At 39.8% G+C, this 26,883-nt stretch overlaps 1 protein-coding gene, 1 long non-coding RNA gene and 3 other non-coding genes across 7 annotated transcripts; 4 read left to right on the top strand and 1 right to left on the bottom strand.

The window, feature by feature from the left end:
- Positions 1-1,107: 1,107 nt before the first annotated feature.
- LOC117268852 (protein kinase C and casein kinase substrate in neurons protein 3) lies at positions 1,108-19,309 on the bottom strand. Of its 3 annotated transcripts, none has more exons than XM_033645571.2 (10): positions 19,080-19,309; positions 15,240-15,305; positions 8,219-8,375; positions 7,776-8,011; positions 6,562-6,717; positions 6,269-6,444; positions 4,160-4,280; positions 3,949-4,019; positions 3,727-3,806; positions 1,108-3,473 (listed from the first exon to the last, which is right to left on the bottom strand). In XM_033645571.2, the coding sequence occupies exons 2-10, from the start codon at positions 15,297-15,299 to the stop codon at positions 3,364-3,366; spliced, it is 1,167 nt and encodes a 388-aa protein (XP_033501462.1). In that variant the 5' UTR covers positions 15,300-15,305; positions 19,080-19,309; the 3' UTR covers positions 1,108-3,363. The 3 variants fall into 3 exon arrangements, with proteins under 3 accessions (XP_033501462.1, XP_033501463.1, XP_033501465.1); XM_033645572.2 differs by lacking the exon at positions 19,080-19,309 and adding an exon at positions 18,622-18,755; XM_033645574.2 differs by lacking the exon at positions 19,080-19,309 and adding an exon at positions 18,615-18,752.
- A 4,227-nt stretch (positions 19,310-23,536) lies between these two features.
- LOC117268161 (uncharacterized) lies at positions 23,537-25,536 on the top strand. Its single transcript, XR_004502626.2, has 4 exons — positions 23,537-23,609; positions 24,389-24,434; positions 25,135-25,176; positions 25,404-25,536. It is a non-coding gene; the product is annotated as an uncharacterized LOC117268161 (long non-coding RNA).
- On the top strand, positions 24,232-24,323 carry LOC117269110 (small nucleolar RNA SNORD88). Its single transcript, XR_004502703.1, has one exon. It is a non-coding gene; the product is annotated as a small nucleolar RNA SNORD88 (small nucleolar RNA).
- Positions 24,948-25,039, top strand: LOC117269109 (small nucleolar RNA SNORD88). Its single transcript, XR_004502702.1, has one exon. It is a non-coding gene; the product is annotated as a small nucleolar RNA SNORD88 (small nucleolar RNA).
- Positions 25,234-25,323, top strand: LOC117269111 (small nucleolar RNA SNORD88). The gene has a single exon (XR_004502704.1). It is a non-coding gene; the product is annotated as a small nucleolar RNA SNORD88 (small nucleolar RNA).
- Positions 25,537-26,883: the final 1,347 nt, after the last annotated feature.

A 26,883-nucleotide genomic window follows, 5' to 3' on the forward strand; every position in this document is an offset into this window, starting at 1 on the left:
AGCCAAGGAATGAAATGCCATAACATGAAAAAACATAATTAAACGTAACATGTATTAAACTTTAATACATTTTCTTGCCGTGAACATGATTTCTGCCTGAGTCACGTCAGATTGATTTTCATCTGGAGAAATGGTGGCTGTTCAACAACGATAAAAACAGCTCTCATGATCCCAAACTACTTTATGACACCATCAGAATCTGTCACCTTGTAATGTTGGACTTACATTCACTCGGTGACCAGAAACATGACTCCAAAAGGCACATTTACAGCTTGTTTCCACTGCCCTCAAATAGCTAGAAAATCACTTATTGCAGATGTAAATGAAATGTTAATGGCAGGACTTACCCTGTACAAGAGTATTTTTTACATTGTATGGCCATTTGTACTAGATTAAAGCATCTGTTTGTCCATCTTTTGAAGGTTTTCCAGTACTTTGTCGGAAATGTTACAGGCAGCAGAGGCAAGCATGTCAGAGCTCAGCTGAGGCTGTCTTTATGATTGCAGATCAGTCTGTGTCTGCTACAAGCACCAAATCTGTCATCAGGTGAGAAAATTCCTTCCAGGGTGACATCATTATTTCCATTACTCCTGTGGAAACAGACATTCCTACTTACTCCTGTCTGCTTGTATTTACTGCAAAATTCTGTGTGTGTTTGTGTGGACTGTAACCATATACCAGAATTTATCATTGCACTTCTCGCTATCGGCCGGCTCAAACATAAACACTGTGGGACACTTTGCTTGGCTGATGGCCATGTGCTGATGTCTGACTGCATCTGACTCTGTGGTGGCATCATCAAGATAAAGAGCAGCGTTTGACCTGGATACAGTTCTCTTGACATGGACACAAGGCTTACAAGTGACTGTTGTGAGTGTCTGTGAGTGTGTGTGTGTGTGTGTGAGAGAGTGTGACAGTACTTGTAATAACATCCAAAGGCTGGACTTCCAGAGGATGATGCTATAGTGATTCACAAACTCGAACACACACATACAACAGCAATCTCTCCCTCTTCCCTCTCTCTCTCTCTCTCTCTCTCTCTCTCTCTCTCTCTCTCTCTCTCTCTCTCTCTCTGTCGCACACATACATACACATACTCAATAATACTTTTTTTGTGTGTAACAGTTTCAATTTTTATTTCCAAAAGACAGGCAGTTTGCAAAAAAGGGATTGTTGGGAGCAAATGAATAGTTTTTACATGACAAATAAAGACACACAGCACACACAGAGATACTGAAGAAGGCTCAGGAGAAGAGGAAGGCAAACCAGGCAGTCTCTGGAAGCCCTTTCTTTACTTCGGTAAAGATGCTCTCCTGGATAAGCATCATACATACATACATACATAGCGCCAGATGATTACAGACAGACAGGAAAACTATTTGTTCCCCAGTACTTATCTTAAAGGAACAGTCTGACATGCTAAGAAATATGAAAAGTCTGGCGTCAAACTGAGAATCTGATGAAAAAGCATAATATCAGTTACATCTCTAAACATTCTGTGCAGAGATAGCTTCATGCCTGGGATGTGTTTAGACCTGGGCCCTGTTTGTCAAAAGCATCTTGACGCTTAGATGATCCCGAAATCAAGATCATTTTGGCCTTAAGGTGTTCTTAGATAATGGGTCCTGGTTTAAGACTGGCAACAGGGAGAAACTCCTAGCCCCGCTCCATCAAAATTGACAAAATGATAAATGGACTGTACTTATATAGCACTTTTCTACATTAGTTGGCAGAATGCTCCACAATTTGCCCCTCATTCACACAGCTGGTGGTGGAGATGCCACGCAAAGTGCTGGTCTGACTATCAAGAGCAATTTTGAGGCACAGTGTGAAACTTAATGTGAACTGCTCTTCCTCCTGAGCCTCAACCGCCCCAACGCATGCCAAACTTCAGAGTTATCTTATTCACTCATAATGTCAGTAATAAGGCACAACAAAGTTTCCCACTACAAGAAATTAATTAAGTGGAGGCAAAGAAGGCCACAACCGACTGTAATCAGGGGTAATGCCAAGTCCATCATTCACTATCAGTACCTTAGAGTGCATTATTGTCGTTGTCTCGCCAAATTAAAATATCATATATCATATTTTTTGTGTTCCAGATGTTTATGGGCATGTTGATGGACACAGCTCCAAAAAATGCAAACATTGCAAGGCAAAACGCCAAACAAGAGTGAGTCTGAGTTGTCCTTTACTTTCACTTTTGCTGTTTTTACGAACAGTGACAGACAATCCTACATAATATACCTTTAAATTTTCATTTCTGTTTAATGTTTGTGATGTAGCTTTAATAAAAAACTATTGTTGTCATAATTACCTGCAGTTTAAAATTCCTGTTAACAGTAAGCATTTTGGGTGCTTTTGAAATACAGGGTTATAACAAGAACCTGCCAGTAAATCAGAATCGTCTGCAACCATAATATACTGTTTATTTGCTAGAAAACTCATCATCAGTACAATAATCACCCACGTTTTGTTTTCACATGGATGTCTGAGCTGCTGTGTGCAGTCTCTGGGTCAGTTTGGCAGCTCTTAGGAGACCTTTTAAATAATTGTCATAACATAAGTTTTTCATATAAAAATATTGATTATATTGGATACAAAATAAGACAGCAATATAGTACCTGGAATGTGTGTTGATGCTGCTAGGCTAACAGTTTCCCCCTGTACCTGATGCATAAAGATGAAACTAATATCAGTCTCCTCATCTCATTGTGAAATTGACAGCAAATCATATTCCTAAAAGAGTTGAACTGTTCCTTTAAACCACAAAAACAGAAGAGAAATACAGTTCATATAGCTACTTACTTCTATCAAGCTGACTCCACTTGTGCTTTGCTGCTTTGGATTAATTATAATCACAGTATTAGCATCACTTTCTTCATATGTTCAGAGGCTTTGTGAGCATTTTAATAGCAATGTGTTGAGGTGCAAAGAAATAAAAACAGCTCAAGTACAATGGCAGTCCTGTAATGCAGTTTCAGCACCAAATGGCTATGTGTACCATAAAAGCACTTTTAAGCACATTTTTTTTTTACATTAAAGCATTGTTTATCATATGGCTTCAATACAAGTGGTCTATGCATACTGTATATATATATTAAAACATTTCTTAAAATCCTTCAAGAGATTACACAACCTGGATAGCTTTAAAAGATCTCTGTTTGCTAAAATATTCTCTTAAGTGTGATCATACTCTCATCACAGACCAGCAGAACTTTGGCTAACAGCTACTTGGTGTTGTTCTTTACAGCATTGGTTTTATGTTTCTGACATTTAGACGTTAAACTGGGTCTTGACTTCCACAGTGAAACGAAGCATGTGATATAACAAGATCTTTCGTTTTCGGCCTAGACATGCTAACTACACCACCTCGACATAGTTGGCTGGGTAAAGCCCCTCACCGCCACCGTCCTTCATGCCCCGACACCAGCCCTGATCATCCTCATCCTCGATCTTCAAAAACTCCTCACCTGCAAGGACACAGAAACTTTTAAATTACAGTTATTTTGCCGATTAACTAAAATGCAAATTCATTTCTCTATTGATAGTTTGGTTGACAAAATGTCCCGAGACTGCAAAAAAGGAACATTACAGTTTCCTGGTGCCCAAGTTGACGTTAACCCATTTACAATAATTTCACATGGTAATATAGACCTCTGCACACTGTTTATAGTTAATGCAATACACAGTACATTCAGCATGATTTGTAGGGTGTGTGTTTACCTGCTTTAAATGACAGCTCATCTGTCTCCTGGCCAACATAATCATACAGAGCTCTTACTCTCACCCCTCCTATCATCACACTAGAGGAAGACAGACAGAAAGAAGACACAGAGAGACAGATGGTTGTCTGATGAGCCGTGCACCAACAGCTACACAGCATCAGATCACAGTGAAAACACAAACTTGCGCCAGAGATTTTTTCTTTTGGATAAATTAACTCACCTCCTCTCTATTGTTCCTTTCTTTTCTACTTCTTTCTTCCCTTTTTTGGTTTTCTTCTCAGGTGTCCATTCCTAAAGGAACATGTAAACAAAATAATGTAATAACAAAAAACCCCCGTTTAACTTCAGAACAAAAAACAACCTGCGAAGAATTGAACTTCACATCAGTTTGGCTAGTGGAAATAGCTGGAGACGGACAAAAAGTGAAATACCTCAAAGTGAGGCCAATCGGTGGGCATGCCCGGCCCGTAGGTGTTTTTCCACCAGCGGAGGTCCTCGTGCTCGTCAATGGCCATCAGTGTGTTGTGGAGCTCATTGTACACGGCCCTCACACTAAATGAGAGGTGGAGAGTAAATGAGAAAACCCAAAATTATACGCATCCAAACCGACCTGTAATCCATTAGCCATTACTTATTAAAAAAAAACAAAAAAAAACTTCACTTCACATTTCATCATATTCCAGCATTTACACGGCAAGCACAATTCAACTATTTCTTACTCTTCAACTGACTGTCCAACCAACACATGCTCACTCCAAACTCGTCAAATACTGACATTTGGTCACATCAAACTACGACATGCTGGGTACCATCCTGCGTCGGTTTTGGACATTGTGGGACAGCAAGTCAATTTATGCTTTGTCTCTTTTCTTTTCAAAATTAACTTCGATTTTCATAGGAAATGTACAGTTTCTGGTCATAAAATGCACACAGTCTCTTTCAAAATAAACAGAGAACACAGGTACAACACTGTAACTTAAAGTTTACTTCCTTAGGTTTAAGTAACAAAAGAACATGACATGGTTTAGAAAAAACATGGTTCATCTTAAATTAGTAAGCCTGTTACTAACGTAATATAACATCATGTGACAGGCACCAAGCATTGTATGCTGAACATACTAGCACACTACTCTGTTATTAAAACAACTAGACTGACTTTTAGTTTCACAGTGGGGGAAAGTCCAAAGTTTGTTTGACCCATCCACCTTTTTACCCACCAGCTCGATGTGGACTTTCTCGCTCTTTATAATAAGGTAGTTGCTCACAGTGTCACCTGTGTTTTCAATTCTTCCTATTCAACTGTTGGCTCAACTACTTTCAGCATTTGCATAAATACATAATAATTCAACATAATTCAACTGCCCACAGGGCTTAAACTTAAATTTCAAATGCTTTCAGCACTCAGCTTTCTGCTCATACACTTCAATACACACTTCAAACCCTCTCAGTGCTTTAACTGAAACTTACATTTTAAGAGATTTTGAACATGTAATTTTCAGTATAAACCAGCAGCATAGCTAAAACTCAGTCAAAAAGAACAGTCTAACCATTCATTCATTCATTCATCTTCTAACCGCTTCATCCTCTTGAGGGTCGCGGGGGGGCTGGAGCCTATCCCAGCTGACATCGGTAGAGAGGCAGGGTACACCCTGGACAGGTCGCCAGACTATCGCAGGGCTGACACATAGAGACAAACAACCATTCACGCTCACATTCACACCTACGGACAATTTAGAGTTACTAATTAACCTAGTCCCCAATCTGCATGTCTTTGGACTGTGGGAGGAAGCCGGAGTGCCCGGAGAGAACCCACGCTGACACGGGGAGAACATGCAAACTCCGCACAGAAGGGCTCCCACGCCCGGGATCGAACCGGCAACCCTCTTGCTGTGAGGCGAGAGTGCTAACCACCACACCACCGTGCCGCCCTCACTAAACACCAACTGAGAGAAATTATTTCTGTCCTCTGGTGAATATTTTGATTTGGTTTTTTATTTTTAACATTATTTTCTATACTAAAATAGTCAATCAGCTAATCATGCATTGTGAGAGTTTACTTAAAATGGTGTGAACAAGGCTTTACAGTGCATCAGAATCTGGGCATACTAAACACAACATGCAGGAATGCTGGAGGTTCCTCTAATGTTTATACTGTAACTAAAATTTATTGAAACTTCTAATTGGCACATAATCCGCTCAGAGCATTTTAAGTAAAGTGTTACCCCAAAATGAAGCAGATTAATAGAGTATATAATTTTCCTCATCTACCCTATATCCCCCTGTGGCCCCTGCAGAGTTTATAAAGTAATTAAGTTGCTGTCTTAGCTATTATTTCCCTGATTAGAGCAGAAGTGAGTCACTGAGAAACACTCATGTGCCATATGTAGGCAAACAGCTTTTAATTAGGGCAAAATTAAGCCAAATGATTAATTTTTTACATACTTAGCTCTCACTGCAGAGCTACCTGTTTCACCACACTGATCTTCAGCTAATCATAAGAGACAGCACTTTACACACACACGCAGGACACTGTGGTTCACCTCTCGTTGTTGGTGATGTCCAGGTGTTTGTGGATGGAGAGAAAGGCCTGTTTGAGGAAGACAATCCTCTTGCGCTCCTCGTCCTGCGATTGGTCAAAAATGGACTCCATCTCCTCCATGTAGCGTGGAGCATAGCGGTTCACCTCCTCAAGGACTTTCTCATAGCGGGCACGAACCTGTAACCCATTTAGACACATCTTTAAACACAGCTCAGGCACTCACTGGGTCTCATTGGATTTACATATTAATACACACTCACACAGAGGTATAATTATTAGTGGTGCTATCCTTACCTTCTCGGCCTCCTGTTGAGCCAGCACTCTCTCCTCTTGGATCTTCTTCTGTTTGTCAATGGCGACATCCGGGTTTCCCTGAGCGTGTATCTCTCGCTCTCTGGCTGCTTGCTCCTTACGACTCACTTTGTGGTACGCCCTCCTGACTTTATCCAGCTGTGAACAAACCAAAACATGCATTATTACATACAACTGTGATCAGATGAGAAGAATTCAGGACAGTGTTCACAAAGGAAGGTGTGCCTGTCTACTTCCATTCAAAAGCAATTCAAACTGAGATGCACCTGGCTTAAAAAAAGCATCTTGCCGATGCCCCGAATAAAATAATAGTGCATTAGCTCTCTGGAGTCTAAATATAGACTTTGAATTGAGGCCATTTACTTAATGACTATCCATTTGTGATGCTGCAGTCAGGTTTAGTGTATGAATTGATTCCCTGAAGGGCTTGTATATTTTTAATGCAAATATGTTACTCTGCTTTTGATGGATGTTCTCGTGTCCTTAGCTGCTCTCCAATGACAGAAAAGCAGATTGTGTACCTACAGATGTTATTTTATAGATCTTATTTTGTTGTTAACATTTAATGTAATCAAGAAAAATAATTTAAAACCAAGTCTTCGCGGGCTGTACTGTAAGTATTTTTTCTTCCACATATTTCTGTTTGCATATAACACACAGTGGTGGCACGGTGGTGCAGTGGTTATGATTGTCACCTCACAGCAAGAGGGTTCCTGGTTTGGACGCTGGGGTGGGGGAGCCCCTCTGTGTGGAGCATGAATGTTCTCCCCATGTCCTTCCCACAGTCCAAAGACATGCGGTTACTCTTGGCTATAAGTGTGAATGTGTTTTTGTATGTGTGTCAGGCAACTGACAACCTGCACAACACCCCTCAGTGCAATTGTTCCCCCTTTGAATTATCCTTTTTCTATTTTGTTGAATTAATGCCAAACTATGGGGTGCTATCCCTAGAAAAATAAAAATGTTGAAAATAGATGCCTCCCTTTTGGTTTCAGATTTTTTCCTCAAAGGAGAACAGAAATAATTTATGGAGCAGATGCTCTAACAGACAAAAAAATGCAATGTCATCCTTGAATGTGACTTTGACGTCCCGAAGTGAACCCTGATTGTATCTACTTTATATCAGCGTTTCAGACTAGAGCTTTAGATCATCAGTATAACACTAAACCTTTTTTTTAAATCTAAAAAATTCAGACCTTTTTCAGCCTTTTGGCCCACGGCTTCTGAGCACGTGCGAAGCCCGTCTCGATGTCCTGGGACTCCTTGAAGCCTCCAAATAACTTCTTGTGGAAGGTGTCCTTCTGCCAGGTCCTGACCCGGTCTCCATCCTCCGACACCAAGGAGCGACAGATGGAGGCGTGTAAGGAGGCCAGCCGGTCAGCTGAGGACAGAAAACACTGCCAAGCCTTCAAGAGAGACCCATATAAAGGGCCTGAGGGAGGAAGATGAAGATCAGAGAATCATAAATCCATATAATTTTCTTTGCGTTTTAGAAAAAATGCTGGTGACCAGCCACTATTTACATGAAACAATAACAAGAACAAACTTATTACAATCTCTTACCACATAAAGGGGAATTTGTGATCACAGTTTACAGGCTGTAGACAAAGCTAGCTGGGGTTGCAGCTGCAGTACTTACTGGAGTCCACTACTGGCTTCCACTTGTTGCTCCATTCACTCAGCTGCTGGGCGTACTGCCTCTCCACGCGAGCTCTTTCTTGGAAACACGCCACTATGTCATTACAGGCCTGGAAGGCATCTTCTGTTCTCTTCACAGTGGGCTGATAGTTCCCAGGCTGCCAGGACACAAAGAGAGAGGAAGATCTACTGTTCACACAATATAAACACAGAGAGGAGGGAGGTTTAATGGACTTTGTGCTTTAAAACCTGAAACTTATACCCAATAACATAATCATTTTTTTTGATTGAAGAGGCCAAAAGGGGCTTATATTTTTTGCCAGTGTTCAATAATACACTCTTTTAGTTTCTTTTCTTTTTTGTTCCACCATTTCAATGCCAGTGAATACAACACTGTGCATCTGCTCATAGTTTATTCCTGGCAGACAGGAAACAGCATGAAAACAGAAAACTCATTTAGACAAACTCATTTAGACAAACTCATTTAGAAACTAAAACTGAACACTTAAACAGTTCACGTTACTACACGTTACAGTTTACTAGGCTACCGTACTACTTCTACTATGACAGATACTACTGCTCATCCACTTTATTCCTAGCCTGGTGATGCCTTGGATGCATTATGGGTGTGATTTCTGGCGCCAAACTGGAACCAGCATTTTTCAGTGGTAGCCTAATGGTAATGATAACATGGACAGCACAACCAGTACCAGAGCGCCGCAGGGAAATTTTAGAGCATGCTAAATATTGTTAGTAAAATTTCCGTTAACAAACACAGCAGAATTTGCTCAATTTAAGCCAAATTACTTTTGAAACAAAACTGTTCTCTGCTTGCAGTCTTTATGCTAAGCTAACAGACTGTTGGCTTCAGCTACATAATAAGGCCCCGATCACACACACAGCACACTTAAGCATCCTGGGGCGGCTTTGTTATGTTTTGCGTTTTTGCAGAAGCACCCTGAATGCCTCAGGGTGAAAAACACTTAAGCAAACTCAAAGCAGAAAAAAGCAGGTGACATAATTAGCGTTTTTTTCATTGTCCAATCAGGTAAGCTGAGTGGTGGGCCTTCAGTTGTGGCAATGACAACAACTAGTAGCATACATGGTTTGTGTGAGGCTAACGTTAACTCACTTTCAATTTTGCCCCATAGCTGCCAGACATATCTGGAGAAAAACTGTAGCCTCGACTACTTTCTAAAGTTTTACCAACCAAAATTAGGCCGATTGACAGCAGATTGTCAAACTGTCCCTGACTCATCCTAAAATGAGCCTTGAACTGACCATCATCCAGGCGCGGAACCATCTGTCATCTCTTTTTATGCAAATTTTATGGTACAGATCTGTGAGGTTATGTCACTGCACAGGCTGTTCTCATAAACTGTTTGTACGTTTTCCTACTAAAGTGATGCGCCTAAATTCGTACATATCCCATGTATTTTGAAAGGTTGTGATCACGTGACCAAGGCGCTGACAGGAGTAAACAAGGAAGCAGTCTTGAGCAGTCTTGTAAGGAGGCAGGCTGGAGTGGTATATAGGTCACAAAAATGCAGACTTTCCCCTAGAGATAGCTACGTGTTTGGAACATGTGAACTTATATATTTTAAGGTATGTTCTCACCATGTTTGTTTTCCTTAACATAATCACAGTAACTGTACTTGCCTAAACCTAACCTCTGTGACTTTATGTTAATATAGTTAGGGTACATTAAGGTGACTGGTTGACTAGCAACAATTAAAAAATAATGCAAGCTGCAAAAAGCGCTCTGATTAAGGCAGGCTTAAAAAAAATAAAAGGGCAATGCAGTACATTCATCTTACTAACCCTTATTGTTCACACTTGAGAGCGATATGGATCTTCTCATCCAACACTCGGCGAGACAGTGATTAAGCATATTTCCTAAAATGTTGAACTATTCCTTTAATTATTGCTCTGTTCCATTCAGGTGTCCCAGACAGTTGTGTACAAATCCTTAAACTAGAACCGGCACAGTTAAATGGTATGTAGCCATTAATAATGTTATTAGTCACACCTTTCTAGTATAAGAGCTGCTACCTGTTCAACATTTGGTCTGTGTCACATTCTCTGATCCGTCAGTCATAACAAGTTACAGCTTGTATCCTCATCCACAGCTGAGACACTGCTGCAGCCGTCTAAGGTCAACCCCCACGTGCCACAAGTGACACTTTACTGGCTTTAGGTTTCCTGTGGTAAACTCTAATGCTGACAGCAGCGCGGGGTGTGGTCCGCGGACACGAGGACAAGGCCCGGCCATAAAAAGCCAGACGGAGAGGGAGAACAAGAGGGCAGCAGAGGCAAGGCCCTGAGTGTAATAACATATCTGAAGCAAATGTGTTGTTTGTGGATGTGGTATTTGGAAATCTCTGCAATTTTCCTGGCAGTGGCCGTCAGCTCCTACTCAGCACTCACTCCTACTCTCTTTTTCGCTTTCTGTCAGACTCTATCTGTTAGTCACTGACACATTTAGCCAGATGGTTGAAAGTCTCTGGACACCATATATGCTGTCATGTTGTGTTAAATCATCTGAGACAATGCACTTATTGTTAATGTCATAAAATCAACATAAAGTAACAAGAAAGAGACAAAAGTGAGCAGAACTTTCTCATGGCTGACGTTTTTCACTTGTCAAACACAGGTGTGGGTCTATCTTATTATTGATGCTAACACGTTGTGCATGCTTTTCATACAGACTACAGTCACAGTACCCCGTGTGAGGCTTTTCAGTTCCTTGATGCTCTATGATCCATCTTACTTTTTCTTTGGCAAATTCTCTGAAAGATGATATTTCAATCTTCACAGTAACAGCTGCTCACTCTCAACTGTGAGCAGAGTTTTGCTTCCCAGAGTACTCCACCAAATACCTAGTTCTTTATTTTTTTCCGACTATTGACAAAGTCTTTGAGCCTAAAGGGAGTCTTAATTAGTGGTTAATTAAATGCTGCAACAGAAAGGCCAATCACTTAAGTCTTTATATGTCAAAACATGTCAGTAGTGCTAGCAGCAAAGGTAAGGCAAATATATTTTCTGCTAGAGGTGGCTATTAGGTGTGGGACAAAATAGTGATTTAGGAATATATCGTATTACTTACTCTTACAATATGATATTGATACACTGACTGGCGTGAAATATCAATATATTTATTTAAACATGCAGGCACTCTCTGCAAATTTGCCTAATCAAATTCACTACTTTGACTCCTCATAGAGGGGCTCATCAAATGGATGAGGGTGAAGTGAACTGAAGTTAACTTAATTGCAGTGAAGAAGAAACTCTAATAGTAAAAAGTCAGAGTTGGACAGCGGATGAAAACTAATCAGAGAGGCACAGTCATCTTTCAAGTCGAAAGTGTGGCCCCACTTTGGCTTTTTTTTTTAAATCAATAAACTACGTGATATGCAACAGCTGTCTTGTGAAAGTAAAGCTCATGGCCAACCCAATGAACATGCATAGCCATCGGATTCATCATCATCGTGATAACGTTGCGGAGAAAACAAATGGCATAAGTCAGCCTACAATGTATACAGTGTGTGTGCGTGTCTTAAAGAGGCACTAAGCTAAGAATCTTTGTAGTTTTATTTGTGCATGGTTTCATTTAAGTTGTCAAATTCTATGAAAGTGGCAACACAATACAGTGAAAAATTCATAATTTCTGATTGTTGCCTTTTAGGGATATTTTTTCTTATTCAGTTACACAAACATTGTGATGTATCATAGATGATTGTCTTGCAATGTATCAAGTATCTCTGAATCATTGTATGGTGATACCATCATTATTGTGGTAGCAAAGTTATTATAATAGTATTGTATCGCTGTGATTTCCACCCATATTGCCTATATGGTTAGATTAATCAATATGCAGGACATCTCCATTAGATTATACAGTTATTAACATTTCTTATTTCAATTACACATATTCTTTTCAAATTGAACTACTTGTGTGACTGTAAATGTTTATTTTAAGGTTTCATTTTCTTTACTTCAAGTGTCACGTGGTCATCATATAATTTAGAAAAGTTAAAAGTGCACTGCACGTGCTCTGAGACCATAAAAGTGATTTATATTCATACTAACAGCCTTCAAAGAAAGCACAGCACTCAAACGTGCTTTTAATGAAACACTAGTTTCCTCTTGCCCTAATCAGAATCAATTGGGGTACTTCTCATCAGTGGCCCCCTGTTTCTCCCTCTCTCTCCTCCTTCCTCACTTTCTTTCATTCTGCCTCTGTTGTGGTTTGCACTGACTCTGCTCACTCGTCTGAGAATTAAACAGAAACAGCTGAGGAATCTAGTTTGAGGCCAACGGCAACGCTGCAGAGACCCAGTTGGCCAATCTCTGAGGCAGATGCAAATCCGCTACTAGAGAGTCTGTCCAAGCAACAAAGCGCAGTATCAGAGAAAATGGCCACGGGCCCCCATTGAAAAATCACGTTTCACGTTTATAACTGATCCAATCCAGACTATAAAGCATGTCAGTGCACAGAAAGAGTGCCGGGAACTACTGGCAGAAGTAGAACACCATCAGCATCAATACTAGCAGTTATCGAGCTGGTAATGGTTGCAGCAAAAAAGTAGTACTAGCAGCAGTAGTAGCAATGATACCAGAAGTGGTAGTAACAAGGGCACCAGTGATAGCTATAGTAATAGTGGTTAGAATAATAATAGTAAAGAAATAGTACGAGTTGGAGTAGTAGTAATGCTGATAGCAGTAGTAGTAATAAAGTAGTAGTAAATAGTAGAAGCCAGATTTTATATTTATATCTTTCCAAAGTGCTTTTAAACCAAATATAGATCAATGCACTAAACAAAACAGAGATGCTTCACGGCATTAAACAACAGATTAAAAGAGCGCCTGACAGAAATGTTTGTCTTAAAAAAATAAAGAGGCCAATCAGTCCAGTCAAACATTTACAGAGTCTGAGTCACAGATTTAAAAACACCATCATCTTTTCTTATAACTCAAAACAGCAAAGGGGACTTGTTTAGAGAAACACAGCATGTCGGTGATCACAGAATGTCTATAAAGAAGGCAGTAAGAGTGTAATATGGCATCCAGGAATGAGCCCAGCAGCATGTATCTAATGTGTGACTATAGTACACTTGTATAGCCTACAGAATGCACCGTAATTGCAAATATTTTAAAGTGCTGATGACTTTGCTAATCCAAAACAAAAGAGCTTAAGTTTGCAGTATAATGACAGACAGCCCTTTAGGTATGGCGACGGGATGACACAGACGAGAATTGGCCTGGAAACACATCCAACACAACAGGAGGTTGCCAAAATTACAGGAGGGGAGAGATGAAAGTGGGGCAGCACATCGAGGCCAACGGGAGACAAAGCCAATATTAAAGCGGCAGCGCAGCGCACTCAAATTAGATAGTGGGCCACTTTGGATGTTGGAAGTGTTTACAGCTTTAAAACATGGTGGCGAGGCAGAACTGTGTCGAGTAAACAGAGTGCAGAGCAGTTCACAACACAGAGAAGTTAAGTGAGGTAAGTTAGTGGAGGTGAATAGGAAAGATTTGGGCAAGTATTGTTTTACTGTCAGTGTAATTCATCATGTGCTATAATGTCCTGTGAGTTATTGCTGTAGATGGAACAATGTATATCCTTGCCAGAAATAGCACTGTGGTTATACCAATGCATGTTACACGTTATTTGATAATACAATACTACTCTTAAAGGTTACCTAACGCAATGAGGAGAAACCCCCTTTATTTGATATACACAGAAATATTTGTTTTTTTTCAAAACCCTATTAAATATGCTTCTTTTGAGGTACTCCTGCACTTCACTGGATTGTTTACAGACATATCATAACACGCTGTCATGTGTGGCAATGGAAAAAAAGTGAGGGAAGGGGCGAGGAACAAAAGGGTGCTCTGTTTCCCGAGGACACCGGTATGCAGTACAGGGTTAACAGTGTCCTGTCAATAAGATACTGCACTGAGGGTCTGAGCTCGGCCCTAGTTTTGCACTTAGCAGTCTTTGTTCTGCAAGTAAAGTTCACCACTTACAATGATCTAAAATCTGTGGGGGTTTTCTTGACTGTGGTTTTATGCAACATTATGGTCGAGATCTTATTTTAAAAGAACAGTTTGACACTTTGGGGAATTTGCTTGTTTACTTTCATGCGAGAGTTAGATGAGAAGGTTGATACCGTTCTCACATCTGTACGGTAAAGCTGTAGCTGGTTAGCTCAGCACAGATAACAAAATCAGCCCAGCACATCTAAAACTCACAAATTACGTCCGCCAAGAAGATTATGTTTTCAGTTTGATGTTTTTCTGGTTGTCAGCAGTATAACAGAAAAAATGTCCAGGAAACTTGGTGGAAGGGTGTAGCATGCATGGGACAAGGAGGGACCCATTACATTTTGAGACAGGGTATTTGGCCTTGATGGAGTGCCTTTCTAGTAATGACTTGTCATCAGTAGAGACTTCAGGAAGTCACTGTCAAACGTTTCCTTTGAGTCACTTTGGACAAATTGTAAAATCAGGAAAAAAAGGTGAAGGACCTCTCATCTCTTTATATGAACTGACCATTTTTCCTTGTCCAGCAGAAGAAAGTACAAATTAAAAACATCATGCAGCAGTGCTGTAGCAGAACAATGATGTCGCAGAGAGCAGTGAAAATGGGAAAAACTTGTCCTGGATCCCCAGAGACGCGGCCCCTGTGCTGTACAGTCTACTTTGTCGAGTGAGCACAGACAATCAAATACCTAATGAGCTGAGCACTATCACAAAAACCTTCCCGGAGCATGGTTAACCCAAGCAAGGCGATTCAGAGTGCACAATGGTTACTTTTCACATTTAAAAATGAAAGCACAGCCTTGTTCACACTGATACGCAGCCTGAACGACAAAACTGTTTAGTCTGTTTTGACAGGAAGGTCATCGAGACCTGAGAGACCAGGGGAAAAGCTGTCTTGTGGATCAGTCTTTTTCTCTCTCTCAGAGGACAAACAGACAAAGACAGAGACGCACACACAAAACACGTGGTCTTACCATCCAGAAGCTGCGACTGCTTGCATCTTCAGGGCTGTTGTCTGATGGTAGCGTTGACATCCTGTTCTGTGAGAGAGTAAAGAGTGTATGATTAGTTCAGAGTGGTGTCACTCTGCCTTGTAATCTGCACACTGACCTTTGTGTAATCAGCTTTTATGTGTAGATAATGAAAGCTCTGGGGCTTTGTAGCTACAGTGGAACAATAAAATGTTATCTGAGTCAGACATATTGTATAAATACACAGGCATAGATTTCAGGGGGATGCAGTGGATATGTCCATCTCAGTATCTAGAATATAGGCCTATGCACCTGACAAAAAACACAAAAGTAGATGATTCCTCCAGAAATTAATGCAGTAAGGGCATAAACTGGTGCATGAGAATTCACTAGAATGCAGGAAATTAAGTGTTTTTCCTGGTGGACCCCCAGACCCTCCAGTGTTGAAACAAAACATATGTCCTTGTACATATATAATTGTAAAATGAGCCATTCTTAAAGGATTGTGAAGACCATGATGTTACATTTCAGTTCAGCAGAAGTGATCGCAATTAGAGAAAGTATGCGACTCATTATTTCTAGATTTCATTCTCACATGATTTTGTCTTCATCTACATTTTGGACAGTTTGATATATCAGTTCAAAACCACCAGCAAATACCCCACCACACAGTGCTGGACCGAGGATATCCTTCACCCTAAGTAAGGTTCCAGTGCCCCCCTTCCAACAAATAAACAACTTAGTTTATAAACAATAATGTAATAATTATAAAATAATCATTTAAAGAAACAGTATGTGCAAATTTCATCATCTTCTTTCTCTAACTCTAATGCTGTCCACATACACTCCACTCCTCTACCTATCAATGCGCTAGCATGTTCTGGCTGTGATGATCACTCACTGACGAACACATTAAGGTGAACTGCATTGCCAGGACTAAAGGTGCAGCAGCCAAAATACACACGTCACGGTCACGTCATATCACGTCACATAGGTAGAGCTGAGAGGGGATTTTCACCTGCTACACTGACTCTTTGTCTTTGCAGCGTGTGCTTGCTGCCAGCTGTGTATTGAGTTTCGCCAAGTGATAATGCAGTTGTTAGTGCAGGCTTTGGAAGCGCACACTTTATTAACTGATTAACTGGATCGTTTTAACTGCATGACGCATTGATTTTATTTATTTTTTTTTTTTATTTAAATGTGAAAAACACAAAGGGTTGCTCTACTGCTTTGCATTGCCTCTGGTACAATGACATATTCATTTATATCATTTTTTAAACAGGTTGTATTCATTTTTTGCACAATTTTATGTAGTTTTTACTTGTTAGAGGACCAAAGAGCTGCATGTAAAGAAGAAAAAATAGACTAGCTGCGTAAAAATAACGTTGAGCAGCATGCCCGTGCAGTGGTCAGTGTAACAGTTTCAGTTGATTATAATGGATGCGCTCTGTTGTGAGCCATGGCAGACATGTCCTGTGTATTTTGGCTGTAACCCTACTACAGACTGACTGTTAGCATTACATCTTTGGGTCATTTTGGCCCTATGTTCAATATTTTTCTGCCTATGTTGCTTTTAGGAAGATCTACCACTGCCTCTCCATGAGAGTCAGTGGAGAACCACATTTTCCATTAAGAAAACATATCCTTTCAACTTTTTTTTGTGAGACATGCCCCTCAGCACTGTCAGAGGGAATCACGAACCCATCACTCAAAATCACTCATGGTACAAATGTGTTTATTTAAATTACTTTTAGAGTAGATATTCAATCATTAATGAAATAGCTGATGTAATGGTGGCTGTTAACATATTTTTCGTCATACAAATTAACCATGAATATTTAGATTAGTTTAGCTAAGGCACTTGAGGTTACATCTGCAGAAGTATCCCCTGTCTTAGAGGTACCTCTGGCTGGGAGTGACTGCTCTAATGTACAGTATATCTATTTGAGGGTCTGTGATATGAGAGTATTTGATAACCCTTCAGATGAATGACTGGTGCCAAGATATAGAGCAGGTGCAGAGTGTCAGAGACTGAGTCATATAATGGAGGTTCGGTAAAGCCATTAAAGAGTTGTAGTCAGGCTGTACAGGAAGATGGAAGATGACGGTACTGTAAATTTGAACCAGGGAGTGTACAGTAAATCGAGGCAGCGTCGCACATGCCATTACAACAACATGGAGTATCCTCTCCCAGCTATCCCAGCTTTGAAACATGAGCCATCCTAAAATAAACAGAGGTTAAAGGTCGACACATATCATTCGCACTTGCTCACAGACGAAACACCAGCACACACGCAATCTGCAGTGAGCTCTGTCTAAAGCAAAATCAACTGATCTACATAAAGGATTTGGAATCTTTGACTTTTACTTCCCACTTCCAAAAAGAAACTTTTCCAGTTAAATATTTAGACACACAGCAGTTTTGCCTTCTGGTGTTTCAAACCGTCGCTATACCCGGAGCTGAACTCCACCCAGACACAGCCTTCATGTCTTGCCTGTTTTTCCTCCCTGCAGCCATCTCTCCCCATGGCTCTGTTAGGCGCACAATTAGATTCAATGATTTTCCTCCACATCCTGCTGTTCACGGGGCATCACATGCTCCACTAAGAGCATAATGCCATGCCTCTCCCTGCCTGGGTCTTCCTCAGCTTGCTTTTGTCTCTGTCTCTGCCGCGAGGCCTTGTAGATTGCACAACCCTGAGTCCTACAGGAGGTCAAAAAAATAATGAATCGCCTCCCTTTTAACCTCTGACCTGGACTTCCTGTCCTCCCGCTGCCTGGCTCCCCTCTGGATATGACTGTGTCCGAGTTTTCAGAGGATCGTGGGGGTGGGGCAGCTCTGCTGTCCCTGCCTGTATCAAATCATTTGGTGCATTCCTGCAAATTTAACTAAGAAGTCCCCACCTTCATGACGCAAGCAAACTCCTGAGTCTTAGCTGTGATCTATTTGCATGCCTCTTTATAATATAATTTCATACTCTTTATGAGCATTATGAGCTGTCTGCGTGGAAGAGAAAGTGCGCTGTGCAACTCTGTCTCTACTGGAATCAATTTGATGGCACCAAATGTCATTTGGTAGACTTTATAATCGATTTAAACATTCTCTGAAGAGCTCGGATTGGCCTCAGATTTGATGTATCCTTAAATAACCTAAGTCTGAAATCTTTAAAAATATATATGTAAAGAAAATGAAACCAAAATTATAGTTATTAGAGCCTCAGTGGAACTTCAAACTGTCTTTCGGTGTCGTCTCTGATATTTCTGAGGAATATATTCCTAACTTGCTGACTTTCTCAGAGCCACAGAAGTTAACAGTACTATAATATGTATCATGTACTTTCCCACTGTCTTTTAAAGTAAGTATATTATATAACTTACCACCTACCAGCACAGATGGAATTCCACCATGGGTCCTCCAGACTAAATCTCTTGGCAGGTCAGACAGGAAATTTGTTCCCCCACTTTTCAAAAGTCCTGTAGCAATCCAGTAACTTGCGTTCCCCCAGTCTTCCCAGCATCTAAAACTCTAACTCTCCATGTCAAAAACTTTATGACTAACTAAAACCTAATGTAATTTGAGTTGTAAGATCCCATCTGGAGCTTTCAACCAACCAACTCTTTCACCCCAGTATCCTGCACCCTCTCTGGCACACACACATTCACTCACTCCTCCCCCTGTCCCCGTTTCATCTGTCACACATAACTCACCGCACACACACATTGCATAGAGGAAATATATAGTAACAAATGAACACACAGAGCAGAAATAGGAGCTCAATCACTTCATCAGACATCTCTGAAATGCAACTTACACAGCCACGGAGGGCGATCAGAGTTCCTTACCTCTCTAAATGTTGGGGTCCTCTCTGCTTCAACCCCCTTTTGTTTGGCAGCTTCAGACTTCTTTTTTCCAGTCCAATCTTCGTGCAGACTCTCAGTCTCTTTTTCTGTCTCTGTCTTGTCTTCTTTACACTTCTCCTCGTCTTCTCCAACCTTAATTTTCCACTCGTTCTGGACACTGCTGCTCCTGCTCTTCCCCTTTCTTTGGCCCACTGTTTGTGTCAGATGAGTTGGCTTCTTTTTTTTTTTCTCTCTCTTCCCTCCTTCTCCTCCCTCACACCCTCCCTCCCTCTCTCCTAGTCTCTCTCTCCCTCTCTTCCTCTCTCTATCCAAAACAGCTGCAGGAAACTTGCTCTCTTGTTCTTTGTTCTTCACCACTTGTTGAATATCGTCTCTTTTTCTCTTTTGTTCACTCGCTTCACCTCACTTGGAGTAGCCGTGATGATGTTTGCTATATTATTTGGTGTTTGTGTATGTGTGTTTGCACGTCTAGGTGAGTCAGACAATAGCTGAGTCATCCAGCCAGAGTCTGTGTATGTATGGGTGTGTGTAAATTGGCCCATTAACTGTGTTTTACTATTTTACAAAGAAGCGCGAAGCAGCATGACCAGATAAGGAAAACTCCATCCCCTTGTGCTTGTCTTTATACCCCCTCTTTCCTTTCCCCCCAACACTCCCCCGGGATACTTCTGCAGGCCTGCCTCCACAGCTGGAGGACACATCCGGTGTGTGCGTGCATGTATGCGTGTGTCTGTGTTAAAGGCAGAGATTCTTTGAAGTCAAAGACCCCTGAAGAAGAATTGTTCACACACTCACATATCCTGCTCTTGCCTCATGCTATGCTGAACTTGTGAAACTTTGCCATGCCAGAACATGTCATGTAAATAACTACACAGCTGTTATACGTCGCAGAAGTTTACGCCCAGCTACAACCTGCTCTTAGGAAGAAGCAGTAATCCTGCGTTAGTAATCCTATAATCAAATCTGGAAGGATAGTAGACAGATATGACAACACTGTGGGATCCTGTGATTAAAATGATAATAGGCGTAAGAAACAGAAAATGTCAACAAGTGGAAGATTCACCCTGCAGCAAACTACTGTGTAAATATTAGAGTGACTCCAGCACCACTTCAGCCTTCTTCTACTTGTCAGTTTCTCAGATAACGAAAGGAAAGAAGCCTGAGATATTTCAGTAAAGTAGACACATGTTTACTTTATTATGTTGCATCGCTAAGGAAAAAATGATCTCAGTACAAAGATACTTTGTTGCTCTTACACCAAAATGATGCTTTACTTTGAAGCACTCCTTTTTATTGTATATAGAAAAGTGAAAAAAGGGCATTATAAATAGTGTTGTTTTTTAGATAAGTGCACTCAAGAACATTAACCTTGATTATTTGATGGACTTATGACACCAGACATCATAAGGCATAATCTTAAATCACCCTTCAAACAACTGGGTTCCAACTGATCTAAAATGATCTTTAAAAAAAACTATCTCTCATCTGCTCTCACATCTGCATGTGTTAAAATTATTGACTCCGCCAAGCCTTCAACCATGTGTAATTGTGTTTAAAATGATTTATTTCCAAGATTTTGACATTCAAAGCACAGATCTGCTGCACAAACTTCTGTACTGCATCTGTGAGGATGGATTCAATGCAAGTCCATAAAAACAGTAAGTCAAAAATGTAAATGAGCTCACTGTCATCCTTGATATTGTGTTTATTTCAGGTCATATCACATCAACTGATCACTTTGAAACACAGTTCACAGCTCTTATTTCAAATATTGAGGCAGATTTAAAGCCCATACTTAAAGCCAGATGATCCATCTGGTCCAGGTCCAACATTGCTTATCATTTTGTAAAAGTGTTTTCTAGGTCTAAACCTGTTTTTTATTTTCAAGATTTTCACCCAAATTACTGTGCCCCCCTGTGGTCAAAGTGAATAACTTTGTAAACTTAGTAAACATCTGTAGTAGTGTACAGTGGCCACTAGAAGGAAGAAATACACATGATTTCAAATGAACATGTCTGGTTCATTGATTATTTGCATTTGTGTGATGAAAAGGTAATGCCTCATAGACTATCTGTGCTGTAAGAGGGTAATTCATGCATAAGTGCACAACACAGCTGTCATTTTAAAGTGACTTTCCAATTCAGAAAGAAAAATGTTGTAAAATGTGATAGGCCTGTAGCGTTTCTCTTTTCTCTTGCCTCAATTAGGCCTGACAGTAGAGTGATGCAGGAATGAGTCGCTTAACACTGATGATGTGTTAGCATTTAAGCACTCCCAGTTCCCTCATCTCAAATTCAGTGGGATTTTTTGAACGGGTTTTTGGTTAGATGCCTGAAATAAGGTCTGCAAGTGTTTGTCGGTTTGTCTGTGACATCAGTAAATACCCCACTCCTAAATTTTGAGGCCTTATGTGTCCTAAAAAAAGACGGTTGCTAGCAAGAAGCTAAATGAGACTACAGAAAGTCATCATGTAGGCCATGTAGCTTTTCAGACTCACTGGGGTGGCGACATAAAGTCATGCAACCATGGTGTAGTTTGTTTATAGCCCATGTGAGCGTTTTATTTCTGGCGATTGCGTTTATGCTTACAAAAATCCTAAAAGTGGTGTTCATTTGTGAAGATTATTTTGCTGAACAAAACTTTTGTTTGCCACAAAGCTTTTTTTTTTTTCAGTAATCCAAATTCCAGTAGAAAAGTCCTATCCGCCTTTTGATGAGAAAACCAAGGCAATGCTAACTTCAGCGGCGGCCTGCAGAAAAAAGTCATCCCTGCAGCACTCTGTGTCAACACTTGTGTAATTAAAATTCATATTATCTCTCTTTTGTAAATGTTTAAGTTTATAAGTACCATAGGGAAGTACTATGTTGTGTTGTGTTTGACCTATCTAGTAAAGTGCAGTTGCTGTTCCTCATTGTAACCACTAGAAAAAAAAGAAAGATTTGTGATTGTAACACACAGGTTGTTCGGCTCATAGGCTGGGTTTGTGTGCAGTAAAGGTGCACTGTAAAGCTGGAGTTATACTTACTTTAACTATGCATTCATGTGCGCATGATCCTACATCCTTTTGGACGTTGGTTGCGTACTTCCTTAGAAAATAATGTGACACCATGTCCACGCGATGCAATGCACTCTGGAACAGTAGGGGTGAGAAACCTAACTGTCGTTGTCACGTCCTTCATTCAGGGGCCTTACAAACCATCTACAATGGCATCACTGTCATTTTTTTTTTTGCTATGATCTTAGTATTAACAATGGTAACCTTGTAATCAATGTCGCCATAACGCAAATCAGGAAGTTCTTTATGGTCTGGGTTCTTTGGTGTGCCCTCAGGTGGAATCCACCAGTAACACAGATAGTACTGTACATAGTGTGAAAACAACTCTATCCATGATGCAGCAGGTTGTCTAAGTGAATGCATGGTTACAAATCAAGTATATCTCTGGCCGATGAAGCTAATTTGTGAATGAGTTTACAAAACAACAGTGCTTGAGAAAAATGCTGTAAGGTTTGTTTAACCTGTTGCTCCTCTCTTTTCTTTTACCTCAGTTCAGTTCTGACCCATCTATACTTTTTGAGTATTTCTGTTCTGCCCTCTCATGGTCTGCATGACTACTTCTGTCTATTGTAAATGTTTTATTTTGGAAGTATCATAAATGTGGTGCGTTTGACCTTACTAATAGCATGTAGTTGCCATTTGTCATTGTAACCACTAGAGGACCTTTGTCTTTTTCTGTTACCTCAAGTTGGTTCTGAAATGAGTGTATTTACATGAACAAGAATAATTATGATCAATATTTTGGAGTACTCTGTTTGTGTTTGAGCATGTTAACACCATATTCCCTTTAAAAAAACCTGAATATGCTAGCTGAATGACACCAGGATGTATACGGGTAATGTGAATAACCCAATTTCTCTGTGCTCATGTAAACAACATATTCCTAATATGATCACAGTCAGGCTAAGCCTCATAAATGGGTTTTTTATTGGTACTTTCAAAATATGACATTAAAAATTTGTAAAAGTAAAGTAGTCTTTTTTCGAGTTGATGATTTTAAAATATCATATTTAGAATGGTGAAGTCAAACACAATAACATATTTTTTTCCGGTTGATACTTTCCAATTGCATTTAAAATTGACCTGTACTTGCACAGTGTGGCCACCAGAGGGCAGCAACTACTTCTTTAAAGCATCCCTGTGTTATCTGTTATTTGTTTGGTGAAGCCTCTCTCTGGCTGTGAAGACTCCCTTTATTGTGCATCTAAAGGTGAAGCTGCCATCTTAGTTTACTCATCGAGTTATCTGAAAATGGCAAATAAAGTGGATGATAATACCAGGCCCCTGAAAAGGAAGCTGGAGCTGAAGCGCAGTTCCATTTTACTCCAGTCCAGTAGGGGGCGGTAATATTCTTATTAGTTGGCTTCCAACCGCCGATATAAAAAAGCGAAGAAGCAGGACCAACTGCCGTCACTTGGTTGCTGTCTGCTGCGACTGAAACATTATCGGTGAAACTGGTAAGATTATATTTTGTATTTCATTAATATGAAGTTTATTTTTGTCATAAGTTATAGATTATTGAAATGATAACTGCTTTAACACCAGCTTCTGTAACCTGCCGCTGTCTTGCTAATTAACGATGTTATAATTCATTGCTACGAATTGTCATATACTATACGTTAAACTTTAATTCGGTTCGATTAACGCTTTGAGTAACAAACTGCGGGAGCTGTTTGTGAATCTGAGTGGTTTATTAAAATTTTAGACCCCTGTGGTGGCTACATGGTATGCCGAATTCAACACTGTGACATGCGGCTACGACTGAAAGCATGAGGCCTCTAACAGGGCACATATTGTCTACTGTTGAACATGGCAACTTTTAACTCACGCATTTCTGAGTTGGGTTTGGTTGTCGACCGTCGCCGCCGTTTGCCGTAGCATACACCAGCAGCTGATGTAGGCCGACAGTGTGCGGCTATCTCCACGTGGTAAGGCTACATTAGCATTGTAGCTAACAGTATGAAGAAAGTCAGTTATCAAAAGCTAAATAGCAGCCCAACATTAATGCATTTTATAACGCGTATAGTAAATTAAATGTCCATTATATATTATCTAAAACCATATGTGTATGTAGCTGCCCATCTCCCCTGATGACTTGCACTGGGCTCTGAGTCTGTCTGAAGACTAACGTGCATCTTTGGCCTTGACAAGCCAGAGTTTCTGAGGAGAAAATGAATTCAAGTTGATCAAAGTTTATGGTGATGACAACACAGTAACATACTTTTTGTGCTTTCAGGTCACAAGTGGAGCCACTCCTAGACTGGACTCTACTGCAAACAAAAGTATGTAAAATCAAAGTATCCTCAAAATTAGAAATGCTCTCGCACAGCTTTCTCAACACTTTTTTTTATTAATAAAATGTTCATAATTATGAATTTTAACCACTGGAGGGCAATGAACACTCATTTTACACTTCACTCTTATGAACTCTGAGTCAAAACAGGCACAGCTGCATACTACATTATTAATAATAATAATAATAATAATACTTTAAAATTGGCAATTGAATAGCCCTTGTTCGGGTTGGTCGAGGGATTTAAGTGTGCTGTGCAAAGCATTGATGCAATTTGCCAGTTTGTCTTCATTGTAAGTCAACTCTGTCAAGTAGTCTGCTTTGAGCGCAACATCACTATGGAAATAGTAAGATGATTTAACACTTATATACTAAATGTGAAGTTTGTTTTGATAAGAGCTAGGAAACTATCAGAGTGAAGCCAGATAGATTTGTGCATGTCGGCTACTGCAACCAGTGCCATTTTCATACATTCCTTCAAACTTGAGTGTATGTAGCTGTCCCTCTCCCCTGATGACTTGCACTGGGCTCTGAGTCTGTCTGAAGACAAAAGTGCATCTTTGGCCCTGACAAGCCAGAGTTTCTGAGGAGAAAATGAACTCATGGTGGTCCAAAGTGAAAATTATGACAAGACAGTAACTGTTGCTTTGTATTTTATTTTATTTTTTTTATTTTTTTTTTTTTTCCAGGTGTTAAGAAGAGAAGCCACTCATAGACAGGATTTGCATCAGGTTTGTGTTTTAACGCTTGATCTCTTGGCTTTTAGTAGCAGACACTGTGTGAATGGTGATCTCTTGTGATGGATAGCACTGGGCTCAGAAAATCATTGGTGACAGAAGTGCATCTCTGCCCTTGACAAGGCAGAGTCTGATGAGACAATGGCTATGTGTATATATATATTTTTTTTAAACCTTGTATGATTGTGACTATTCTGACTGCTCTTTTCCTTCTGTTACAGGTACTGGTCCTCCCACAGACATCACCTGCTTTATAACCATTTTATGTTTCAATGTTTTTTTTGTTAATTTTCAAATCTTAATATTCTGTATTTGCTCTGATTAAATTAAATCCAATAAAACTGTGCATCTTAAGTTGTTTCCTCACTTTTGTACAAATACACTGAGTAAGGGGTGGCAAATTATTGATGTGATGACTTATGACCCTTTCAGCTGTTGGGTTTGTCACTGTGACATGATTCAACTGCAGCATTTATGAATGTGTTGCAGTTTGACTGTTCTGTAGACTGACTCACAGTACTGACAACCTCATACTGAAATGGACTGATTTTGATCAAATGACAAATCCAAAACTTGTGAAGATGAGATCCGCTGTTATGAGCAATGCTGGGTAACTCTAGTGTTTTGTATATTCATACTTTATGGGTACCTGTACCAAAGTAAATAAGAGGGAGGAAGACAAACAGCTGGTAAATAAGGGGCTGACAACTTTGTTTGAGGGGGACTTTGAAATGAAATTCTTACTTTTCAGGATACAGTGGAAACAATGTTTATAGCAATAAAATTGTATCATTTTAAAATCGTGACATACCAAAATACGAAGACCATAATGTTGTGTACATTGTTACTGTTGCTAGAGAAAATCCTTAAGCTAACCTTTAATGTCATATTTTTATACCTGTGGCTATAGAGTAGTTGTGTTTTTAATTATCTAATACTGAGTAACAGTTCTGCAGTGGATCCAATGTGACCTGAAGATCAAAATTTTTACTGTGTACATCAGGCAGTATACTATATGAACAACACTGGCAAGCTATTGAATGTATGCGTAACATCAATTATTGTACGTGAAAGTTTAGATTTTATATGAACTTATATTTTTAAGTAAAGTTTTAACACAGTTCGGCTTCTTTTGGTTAAGTAGCTACTGTGAAAAGAGAGACTAAGCTTGAAGGTTTACTGTACCCTGAAATTATTAATAAGAGTAATTTAAAAATGACAGGTTGTAATTTTTTTTCAAGGTCCCTCTTTAACACAAAATTGTTACCTACCAATAGATACCTATTAAGTATTTCATTGGTACACTATCTACAGTGTACTCAGTGGGATGTCATTTTAAGTATTACTGCAACACTGTCAGCCCAAATAGCTTAAAGGAATACTTCACCTACAAAAATGACAATTTTTCTATATATATAAAAATAGATTTGAAATCACCTGAGTAACCAATTTGACCTCAATCAGTTACTTAAAATGGTACAACAGTACACCACACCCAAATTTGTGAACCTACACAGTCTGTCAGTGGCATATGTTTAGACACCATAGTGTCGCCCCACAGGTAAACATCAGTGTCCAGATGGAAATTAAGCATAATTCAGTCAAGAAATCAGAAAACATAAATTACAACTTTGTTTCTGTATCTTTATTATAATTCTAACAATTTATTATCTCTTAAAACATTTGAAATTCATATATGTT

The sequence above is a fragment of the Epinephelus lanceolatus genome, chromosome 18 (assembly GCF_041903045.1).
Source record: "Epinephelus lanceolatus isolate andai-2023 chromosome 18, ASM4190304v1, whole genome shotgun sequence".
NCBI classification, from domain to species: Eukaryota; Metazoa; Chordata; class Actinopteri; order Perciformes; family Serranidae; genus Epinephelus; species Epinephelus lanceolatus.